Below are 11,841 nucleotides of genomic sequence, written 5' to 3' on the forward strand. Positions count from 1 at the left end.
TTATTAAACTTCAGAAGTCATAGTTAGTGCAAATTTTAAAAACAAAAATGTTGTTGCTGTCAGTACGTTTAGTGTATAAGATGTTATCACTGCTAACAAAAGAGACAAGTCTGAAGATAACTTCCATGCTTTGGGGGAACTCATTAACTAATTGACATACAGGCAAGCCAGCTTAGGAAGCAATGGATATGTGCATATGTGGATTCCTGGCACTAAATCATACCTAGCCCTCTGAATCACACTGCTCGTAGAAATGCCAGTTCTTCCATGTTCCAAAGAAAGAGGGGGCTTTCTGCTGCACTGACACTGGATCCCACCTCCTGGGTGGGAAATCAGGGCCAAGGGGCACAGGGTGGGGAAAAAACAGTCTGTCCATGGGTGCTTGGGAAGCTAAGGAATATGAGGGGGAATTACCGTCTGACACGGCAGCCAGATGGACAGCAGATGACTTTAAAAACCCTCAGAATGCATGTTTTCCAGCTCTGGACCATGGCTTTTTTTCATCAAAACCTGTCTCTTGACATATCCAAACTACTTTATTCAGTAGGTACAGTACCACAATCCCCTTGTTTTAGTAGTAGTAGTAGTAGAAGTAAATTATTATTAGGAAGGCCACTGGACAAACAATAAAATCAATAATATATTTAGTTAATAAAATGAACTAACAACCATCCATCACTAAATCACTTAATTTACCTGTGATCCCAAATTAAAACGTTACCAGGTTCCAGTGTGTTGCCAATCTGCCCTCTGCTGCTGAAAATCAGTTCTTTGTTGGTTCCATTGCCTGCTCTTGTGTCGGTTTTTGCTGCCCTCTGTTGGTGCACAAAAACATCATTAGTGCTTTTACCTCAACATTGGCTTAAAATTTAATTTGGGGAATTTAATTGAAAAGGATTAGCGAGTAGTAACACGTGTGCATTGTTTGGTACTACTTGTTAATAAAAGTAGGTGTCACTGTTCGCAATCATTCAGAATTTAGACTGGTCCCACTGAACTGACATGATACCAAGATTCATGAAAGCTAAACATAACCAAATAAACACTAGAAAAAAAAAACGTAATCATACTGGAGGGAAAAGGGCAACGTGGAGTGATCCAATACTGTAGCTATAATAGATACAGTATAGTTAGAGTTGTAGATATTTAAGACTGTGAGAATTACAGTATGTACCTAAGGCAAATAACTGTCCTATAGTACAAGGGCTGAGGCTTAAAAGGCACATCATAAAAAGGCTATTTTTTAATTTATTTGAATTTTAAACTCAAAATGCCTCCCTACATCAAAGCCAAAATAAGAAGACAATCAAATGAAAAAATGGGTAGGATAAATGTCAATAATCATTTAAAGCTAAAAAGGTACTAGGTAACTGGTACCAAGAGCACAAGCTATATTAGAAATAAATATTTCTATCATGGGTTGCAATCATCGCTGTAACATCATAACACAATGTTGTTTTGAATTCAAATTTATTTCCTTTTAAGGTTAACAAGGACAGCAAATATTACAAAATAAACTTTTTTCCTAAAAGCAAAAAAAAGCTTTATATACTGTAGCTGATTTCATTCACAGAGATAATTCAAGGTGCTAACAATAGGAAAGTAAAATACATAAAATAAAAAGGAATTAACACAGAAGGAGAACTACGAGTATATTAAAGAAGCTGAACTATTGCAGTACAGTAAAACCACCTCTGGTGGGAAGTGACTGCGCATCAGCTTTTTGGATGAGAGAAAGTGTAAATCCAAGCTAAAAGAAGAACAAAAAAAAAACCCTCACTTGAACAACATGATCAGAGACACCTTAACTAGTAGACTAGCTTGAAAAATGCACGCACAATAGAAAAAAAGTAAAGAAAAATACAGGAAAGACAGCGCGATCAAAGCAAGCTGCAGCTAAGCTAATCTAATTAATTAAAACAAATTGTATTATTTAGCGGTTTTAATACATTCAGTTATATTTCATCATATTCAACAAAACTTTTCAGGAAATTTTTCAATTTTAAAAAAAATCTAATGCAACTTTCTTCAGTTGGAAGTTTAAACGCTTCATCTTCTGCAGCTACAGTAAACTGTTTTTGGTTGCAGCAACTTTGTTATTCTTTCAGCTGTTTAAAACCAAACAGCTTAGCTGTAAGACATAGCTGTATGACCTATGGCCAAGTTAATATACATTTTTTTTAATTTTCTTTAGACACATTCATCCATGCTTTAAATGCATCACCTACTTTGAGCTACATCTTAAAATGTTTCAGCAACGTTTAGCAATTCTTCAAAAATACATTCAGCATTGCAGCATTCAGTGCATTTCCAATGCACTGAATACAAACATGTTCCCTTCCATCACTGTTTATGATGGTTTGTTTCATGTCCTATATAAATTGTGAAAGTTCTGATCTGATACTGAACAGTAGGATCTCTACACCAAGACAAACCACATCAGACAAAAGTGTATATAAAAAAAATCCTTTATTTTGCTAGTTGAATTTCAAATACATTTATTTAAATTAAATAAAGTCATATATTGTACATTTCTAAAACAAGTTAGAAGTGCTGAGGTTGACTGCAATGCTTGTTTTAGGGCATCAGAGTGCTTCACATCACTATCCCACTCCAGATTATCAAAAGGGTAAATGGTTATTTTATTAGAATGCTGGATCCAAGGACCAGTGCCATTCCAATTTTCCAGGGGGTGAGAGCTGAAAAAGAAGTCACATGACGGCACAGCTGGCCTCCTTGGCCAGGTCCTGTAGAGGTAAGGGGAAGAAGTCTGAATTAATATGTAAGAATTGTAAGTCAGTTTGGTTAGAGATAACTTGGGTTCAGTTTTCATGGAAATATTTTTAAATGTTTGATGTTTGTTAGCAACTAAGTTAAGTCCTATAGTTATAATGTAGTTTACGGCCCTCTGTCTAGGTATTTATTTAAATTTATTTTTAAATGCAGCTTCTTTTATTATTCATGCTAGTTTGTCCCCTCCACTAGCTCATTCTGTACTATACACAAATTATCCAAAACTATTTTTGAAAAACCACCTAAATCAAATACATTTGTCAGAGTTTGAGGTAAATCTGGTCCTTTCCAAATCAATATTTGCTCCTTTTTGCAGACAAGGTTTTTGGGGGAGCCAAAAAAAAAAAATAGGATTATTTTAAATGGTAACAAACACTGATGTGTTATTCCAGAATCACTAATAAGGCAGTAAACCTTTTTCATGAAACAGCTTGAGTCGGCAGCAAACCCAAGTCTAACATGTCAGTTCACAAGACAAAGCAGATAACCAGCTGTAATGGAGCAGCACCTCCCTCCTCACCTACAGCGTGCTCTGCACTCAAGACCCAGAACAGCACTTCTTTGGCTTCATTACAAGCAGGAATTAAAGACTATGTCAGGGTTCATGCAGTACTCTCAAGCTGCAGTGAACAAATTTGAAAAAGCTTTTCAGACTAAATAAATTTTGGAACATTTTGTTTTATAAGCTGTTGCATTTACCCTTCTCTGGAAGTCCTGGAAGTCACTGCCTGCCACATATTCATCATCAAATTCCAATCCAGTTTCCTCTTCATCTGTGATCTGTGTGCATACCATGCAATCAGCCATTTCCTGAAAAGCATCATGCTTTCTGTAGTGAAAAACATCTACCAAAATGGCAGTAGTAGATCTGTGTTTTGGCAAAAATATGTTGTGTGATATGCACTGAAATAGTGCCTACCAGAAGACCAATTTAAGCAAAAATTTCATGAAAGTTTGTGTGTACAAGAGCATTCTGAGATGTCCACTTACTTCATTGTTGGGGTTCAGGAGGATTACTCTTGTGTCAGTAATTGGACCCCAGCTTCTATGGTTCTGCAGAATCAGGTCTCCAGAATCAGCCTCCACCTCTGCACCTGCTGCCCAAATCTGACATGCACACCATTGTTTTTAGACAGGCAGACAGAATATACGCACACATACACACAAAATGACTACTTACTGTGAGTGTCTGCCCACCAGCCAGGACACATGTGGATGGTATGTGAAAGGAGATGTCGCCTGAGTTTTGGTATGTTCTTTTAACTACCCAACCCCCTAGCGGCTGCTCCTGGACATGACATGAAAGCAAATAAAGCTGCTGTGTTGTATTATATGACTAGTATAAATGTATTAGAATATATGAATCATACAACTACACTTTAAAAAAAAAAAAAACACACACACACACACCTCTCTCTACAACACATAGACAGATATATTACCGTCTCAGAGTTGTTCTTTAGTTTGATGTATCTTCCAGCCGTGTCGACTTCTGCCACGCTCACAGCACCATGCTGTGATGGCAGACTAGCCATTTTATGGGCAGGTGAGCTTCCAGAGACTCCCTCACGTTTGCGCTTCTTTCCTCTGATTTTACGACTGCTGTGGTCATGCATTCGAGGTATGGTTGTGCAATGGGAAGGGCTGGGTGACAGCTGCAATCTATAAAAGAAAGAAAATTTTTTTTAAAAAAACATTTAACACAAAAAAACAAACACAACTGGTAGCAAATTCTTCAGCATGGATTCAGTGCAGTGACACTTCAGTTAGTAATCTGCACCTTTGTTCCCCCACTTCTAACATCTTCCTGTAGGCATTGATCTCCATGTCCAGAGCCAGTTTGACGTCCAACAGGTTCTCATAATCTTCCAGCTGGCTGTACATCCGGCTTCTCATATTCAACAACTCCTCGTCCTTCTGACTCAGCTTCTGCTGCCAAATTTGACGTTCCTTCTCATGAGTCCTTTCTAGCTCCTGAAAACGACTCTCCAGCATAGATTTCTTTAAAAAAGAAAAAAAAATGAAGGGGGGGTGGGAGGTTCAAACACAATTGTGTTTGAGTGAGAGAGTTGCAGTGTGCTCCAAAGTGAGAGTGAAGTAAAAGAATCAAATCAATTAAATTAATGTACGAGTTAATCTTCAGAACTTAAAGTACTATGCTTATCAACAACCATGCTGAAAAGGAGTTTGTATTTCATAGCTCAATAGAAAAATCTAATTCCTTAGGTATGCATGCACTTCTGAAATCCCAATACCCAAACTAACAGCTAAGACAAGTGAGGATGCACCTCTTAATGGCGTAAAATTAATTGTAGCGTAAATGGAGAAGTTGCATTATCAGAAATATCAACATGAATATTGAATTCCCCACACACAGTAGTACTATTCTGCCAAAAGAAATTTCAAGACGAACTCAAAAATAGGTAATGAGTAAAAACAAGTTGTGCTAAAGACTGTAGTCCTACCAACACTACCCATACCACAAAGATAAGAGTAGATACTGTATCACAGTGTTTAACATGAAATGATCAAAAGTTGAATTAAATTGGCTTTTATCAGTAAGGTTTAATGTATGTATAGTTTAAAAAAAGTATTAATTGCAACCGTACATTTAGACAGTGATTTAAGAGCTATAATGCAGACACGATATCCCGAAACTATAATATAAACACAAGATATTCATTTTTTGTTGGTGACAGAACGTACCTCTTTCTGATACTGCTGGACCTGTGAGCTGAGCATCTCCAGCCTGAGTTTGGTGGATTGCAGCTCATCTTTGGTCGCAGAGGCCGCAACATTTTTCTCCAATGCAGTTTGGTGTGCGTTCTGTAACTGAAGCACATTTTAACAACATGAGAAACAGCGATTCTTTAAGTCTGATGCCATGGTTCTCCACCAGAAGGTGGTTTGTGATCAGATGGATCGGTGCAGCAGCTGCAGTAATGCAATCTATGTACCGGCTTGTCGTGGTGAAGAGGGAGCTGAGCTGAAAGGCAAAGTTCTCAGTTTACCGGTCAATCTACGTTCCTACTTTCACCTATAGCCATGAGCTTTGGGTCAAGATCGCAGATACAAGCAGCCTAAACCAGTTTCCTCCGCAGGGGGGCTGGGTGCACCTTAAACAGGGTGACGAGCTGTGTCACCCGGGAGGAGCTCGGAGTAGAGTCGCTGCTCGGGCATCTGTTTCAGACGCCTCCCTGGCAAAGTGTTCTGGGTGTGTCCCATCAGTAAAAGGCCCAGGGGAGCACCCAGGACACGCTGGAGGGGCTATGTCTCTGCTGGCCTGGGAGCACCCAGGGGTCCCACCAGAGGAAGTGTTGAGGGAGAGGGAGGCCTGGAGCTGTTTGCTCAGACCTCACGACCTGGCGCCAGATAAGCGTATGACGAGGGATGAATGCGTGGATGGAGTTATTGTTTATACCTTTGAGCTAAAGGTCCTGTCAATCTCCTCTTTGTATTGCTGCAGCTGAGACTCATGGTCATGGCGAAGCTGCTGCATCGCCTCAGCCAATTTACTTTCAAATTCCTTCTGGCGTCCTGCGTCCACCTCCACCAGACGGCTCTTGTGCCTGCTTCGGATCTCAAAAATCTCCTACAAAGTAAGTGCGAGTTAGGAGATTGAGACAATTTGCAGACTGGTCAGATTTAGTAGTATTAGGAGGAGATACCTGCTCACTGATGTTCTTCTGGAGTTCCAGTTGTTCTTTTAGTGTTTGAACCTGGTTCTCCATTTCAACCCTTCTTAGGATCTCAGAGCTCATGTGGTTCTTTGTGTCTGCCAGTACTCCCTCCAACTGGTGAAGAAAAAAAAAAACACAGCTAAAGCATATTACAGTATTTGCCCGGGCAATTAACTAAGTTACTTACCAAGTTGTATTCATGACCACTAGTTATCAGAAATATTTTATGCATTTTATGCCAACATGTTATCTAAGAAACATGTCCAAGCACCTCCTGTTAGGCCTGTACAGTGAATGAGTCAATATAATAAGATGACATGAGTATATGTAAAACCTTTGTGCATACATTTTCTAGTTGGGCCTGTAAATCAGCAAAGTCTTCCTGGAGTCTCCTGTTGTCAGACAGCAGCTTGGTAAACTCAGAGTCTTTACAGCTAAGAGCTGCCTCAACCTTCCTCAGCTGTGCCAATGCATTTTCCAGATCATTCTCCTTCTTCTGAATCCTGAATAGGAAAATGAGGATTATTTGCAGCAAAATGACTCTCTTGACCAGTTGACGTGAGGTGATGGGAGAGAGAAAGAGCAACAACATTGTGTAGCAAACATGAAAGACCAAACAGTAAGGCCAGTGAGCGAAAAAGGACAAAATTATACATAAAATACAGTTTTTTCTTTCTCCGGTGTTTCCATAACATTTTAAAATTAGATAGACAAGTAGATAGATCATTTAAATTAAAAATTATCTATTAATCATTCAATAAAAAGCAGGATTGTAGGGTTTTCTCTATGACTGTGCTAACCTTACTTTATGGGGCTGTATAACTTAACGAATTAATTCAAATGAAGAATTACAAAATACTGACCAATTTCATGAACACATTTTTAGTTACCCGAACATGTGCGTTTGTTTGTGTGTATAGAGCCAAGAGACTTGCTCCCTATAGTCACACAGAACATAGACAGGTTACTTTTTACCAGCTTCCAGTCTTCATGCTGAATTAAATCACGCGAATTTATCAATAAAATAAATACGTAAATTTTGACATGAGTCTGTCTGATCTGCCATTGCGGCACATTTCTGAATCTCCACGCATCTCCAAAGAATACGCCACTACCTGGACTGGAGTTTTTTGTAGTCTTCGCACATATTTCCGTGCACTATTTGCAGCCGGGCCCGTTCTCCGGCCAACCCGTCCAGGGACTTTCTGACATCGGCCAATTCCTCTTCGTACAGCCGCCGGACGTTGCCCATCTCCCGGCTTTTCGATTCCTCCTTTTGCAGCTGGATCAGCATGGAGGACCGCTCGCTTTCCAGATCCTGAACCCGCTGGATGTAGTTGGCCAGTCGGTCGTTGAGGTTGCGGAGATCATCTTTCTCCTGAATGCGGGACAGACAGGATGGGCTGCTGCTGCTGGACGCTGACAGGCCGGCGGCTGCGCTGCGGCGCGTGGCGGAGCGGCTCGAACGGCCGCTGGTGGTGGTGGTGGAGGGGGTGGAGGTGACATGGGCCATAACTGTGGTAGGCACGGTTTAACGAGAAATCAGGACAGTTAGGTCGATTCTCCAAAGCAACTACAAAATTACCGAAGTAAATTTCACATATCCGAACTACGACAAGCAGCGGATGCAGGAACGTTTACATTTGAAAGACAACCGCCGATCCAGCTTTAAGGTAAAACGCGATCATCTCTATATATGGAAACCGGAACACAGCCCTGGGTGTCTGGACGCTTTTGTATAGTTAAGACGCTCACAGCTGAAATCAGTTTCATTTGACGAGTTGACGCGCTAAGAAGCGAGGGCAGTGTCGCCACACTGTCGGTTTAAAAATGAAAAAAATCGAAATTTTGACCCAAACTATCGTGTAAACTAAGAGCAATCCTAAAAATCACAGGGCATTAAAGTTCCGTGCATGAAGAGCAATTAATTATTAATGTGTAAAATGAACATTGAATAAAGTCTTTTATGCAGTGTTTAGTTTCAGTAAGGTCCGTGTACGACTTACTGATTCTTAAAACAGAATAAAAACGGGAAACGACTTTCATTCTATTCTGTGTCTAGTTTTGAAAAAACTAATTCTGAGCTGGTTTATTGGTTTTTGACATGGTGCTTTGATTAAATTCCGTTTTCACTCATATCAATAGAAACTAGAAACCGACGTGTCTTGTATTTTATCTTCAGGACAAATGAACCAGAATATGGCTTGATTTCAGTCAATATCGTAAGAGAAGCAAAATGTAAACCCACTACTTAATTTGCACGTGAGCACCGGCTTCCTGTCGTTGTTGTACTCTGTTTCAAAATAAGAGTATCGCTTTCTTCTTTCTAACCTGTATCGTCAGAACAAACCTTAGTGTGTGCCGGGGTGGGTGGCAATGAACGTAAGAAACGAAAAGGCTAAATACTGTAGTAATCTGTGTAGTGTAGTTTATTCTTTTGATGTTTGAACACAATAGGACTGGGCTCTCTCACTGGGGTCAATATGCCTTAACTCATGGATAATAATAATTTTTCAAAGTCATATGCAATATACAAACCATCAGTTTTCATGGGGAAGCAGCAATCAAACTAATTATACCTTTATAAACTAAACAAGTGAAGGCATCTTTGAGTTCCCCAGACTTTGCTTCCCTCATGACCCGCAAAGCATCTGATAAGTTCTGAATGTGTCTCGCTGAATCCTCTAAGCCCTTCAAGCAAATTCTCAATTTGATACCAAGCTGATTACTGTAAGAAGCTTTAGTAATGGATTCTTCCAAAACAATGTAGTAATTGCCTGGCCTATCGGCCCGTCCTCGAGCTCCTGGGCAGAGTTTGGAAGTGTGTGTGGTGGAGGCTTTCCCAGAACACTGGGACAATGCCCTGAGGAAAGACTTTGTCGATTCATTGCTGGTTTGGATCCCGTGGTTGGAGCTAAATGCAGGGAGCAACGACAGACTTGGAGGAAGCAGTGCTGATTGCTGGCCGAGTGTATAATCACATGCACATATAATTGTACTTTTTCGTGGAGACCTCCAAGTACTTGACTCTGGGGCTGATGAGGAGACGTTGTTTTTGATGCTCTCTCTCTCTTCCATGGTCACTAAGAAACACGTAAAACATACAAAAAATCCCATGTTAAAGCAGCAGACCATAAAGATGAGGGATCTAGTCTCCCTACATTATACCCCATCAAGAGGGACCACTGTTGCCAGAACAAACTGGACCACATCTATGGAAAAATCTTAAAATAATTTGCCTCTATCCTAACCCTTCTTTTTCCCTCACCCCCTACCTGACCCCCTTCCCTCACCCCATGCCCTACCCCTAACCACTCCCCCCTCTTATTAACATTTACTTATGGGAGCACTTATGGGAGGACATGGACAAAGTCCTGAGAATGATGGTGTTTCTTACCCACAAAAACCACTCAAATGAGGAGAGTGCCTGGTACTTTGAATATAAATACAGAATATAATAAATAACATGGTTCTGGCACTTTCACTTACTATATTTATTCATTTATTTATTTATTATAATAAATAAATATTTTATGGGGGGGGGGGGGTTGGGGAAGGCAAGTACTCTGGCCATTTAACGCAGTGGCTGATGCCAAGGTCACGGGTTCAAATCTAGCCGCATGACTCACATGCCAGTGACTTCTGTGACAGTCCTTAGCCCGGATAAACAACCATGCGCGTTATTCACTGTGGCAATCCCTGAAGGAGTTACCTTTTTTTCATGATATAGTACAAAGATTTACTACAGAATTCAACAACTGCATCACCTCCATAAATCACGAGAGAAACATCACACTAATACACATAAATGAATGAGCCACCATGTCTGCCTGATTAATAAATCTAATTAAAGTCATCAGTCAGCCAACTAGCTTATTGCTGTGTAGTGCTTTCGGAGCTTTCAGGATCTGGTGTGCCACGTCAAAGGACTGCGACAGCTTCCTTGTTCTTTAGCCGATCAGAGCGCGGAGTTCAGAGAGACGTTATTTTACTTGTAAATTTAGCCATGATTTGTACCTAATTTTAACATCCCAATTTGTATGTGTAAGTATGCTATACTGTAAATCTACAGGTACAAATGTGGTTACACACGCAAGGATCAGTTCATGCACACAGATTTGGCTACACACGCTCAATGAAAATCCAATGTGACCCCTAAATTGACTCCAAAGTGTTTGGCCTCACATCAGCCACTAGAGGGAGACAATAGCAATCTTTCTGTCCGCGTTATTATTATCATTAAATCCCACAGTCACTTGGGCGGTACTACAATATTTTTAATCACAACTGCCATAATACTGATAAGGTTCAATATAGGCCTGCGTAAGAAGCAGAAAAGGCCTCTCTGACTCGTAAAGGTGAGAAGAGGGTTACATCCTGTCTCAGTTAAACAAACAGCTTGTGTTAAGCTACAGAACAGATTTGCTTTTTCAGAAGGAGAATATGACCATGTGTGTGTGTGTGTGTGTGTGTGTGTGTGTGTGTGTGTGGGGGGGGGTTGTTATATAATAGGTCAATACAAAGAAGCAAAGCAAAAACATATAAATAAATAAATAAATAAATAGGCACAAAACATAAATAAGGTACGATGTAAGCACATTAATAACCAAATAACTGCAGTAGTGTTGTTTGCTGTTAAATTAAAAATGATACCTATAATAATATGTTAATATGCATATGTATTATTGCAAATAATAACGTAATACTCATTAATAGCCGACAAACAATCATAATCAAACATTGATAATAGTGGTAGTACAGTACATACATCTAAGATTAGAAAGCCTGTTTATCAGTTCTAGTGTTGTGTGTCACACTACAAGGTTATTAAAGCTGTAAAATAAACGGGTGAAAACGGGTGACGCAACAATGTCACATGTGGAAGCCAGGGTGTTGAGAAGAAGCCCGGACGTTACTAGAAGGCAGGGAGCCTACATACAGTACCTTCAGTTTAGGGAAGGCAGGCGCTGCGACCCAAGCCGCCCACACAGAACCCCCAGTCAGAGCCACAGCACTCAACGCCGTCCACCCCAGGAGAACCAGAGGCAGAACAAAACAAAACAAAACAAAACCTGATCCTATTCTTCACCTATCTCTTCAATAGAATCTAATCATCTAATCTAATCTTAAAAATCCAATTCTCATCTATTCTTAAAAAGAAAAATAATAATCAGATAATTTAACAGAAACCCATAAAATCCTAATTTTAATCCTCATCTAATCTTAAAAAGCAAGAAATATATTCATTTTTAATGATTCTTTATGTGCATACGACTGCAAAAAGAATCTTGTGTCATAACATCTGTCTCAAGGTATTTAAAAAATGCAACCTGTCTGGACTGTCAAATATGACGTTTGACCTGGGAGG

General features: G+C 39.9%; 1 protein-coding gene across 2 annotated transcripts; it reads right to left on the reverse strand.

Annotated features, from left to right (window-relative positions):
• Positions 1–2,450: 2,450 nt before the first annotated feature.
• lmnl3 (lamin L3) lies at positions 2,451–8,209 on the reverse strand. Of its 2 annotated transcripts, none has more exons than XM_029143905.2 (11): positions 7,589–8,209; positions 6,820–6,976; positions 6,462–6,587; positions 6,215–6,385; positions 5,500–5,625; positions 4,574–4,794; positions 4,236–4,455; positions 3,974–4,081; positions 3,784–3,900; positions 3,493–3,573; positions 2,451–2,747 (listed from the first exon to the last, which is right to left on the reverse strand). In XM_029143905.2, the coding sequence occupies exons 1-11, from the start codon at positions 7,984–7,986 to the stop codon at positions 2,712–2,714; spliced, it is 1,761 nt and encodes a 586-aa protein (XP_028999738.1). In that variant the 5' UTR covers positions 7,987–8,209; the 3' UTR covers positions 2,451–2,711. The 2 variants fall into 2 exon arrangements, with proteins under 2 accessions (XP_028999738.1, XP_028999737.1); XM_029143904.2 differs by having other exon boundaries at positions 3,493–3,603; positions 7,589–8,208.
• Between the last annotated feature and the right edge of the window lie 3,632 nt (positions 8,210–11,841).

This window comes from Betta splendens, chromosome 3 (assembly GCF_900634795.4).
Source record: "Betta splendens chromosome 3, fBetSpl5.4, whole genome shotgun sequence".
In the NCBI taxonomy this organism is placed as follows: Eukaryota; Metazoa; Chordata; class Actinopteri; order Anabantiformes; family Osphronemidae; genus Betta; species Betta splendens.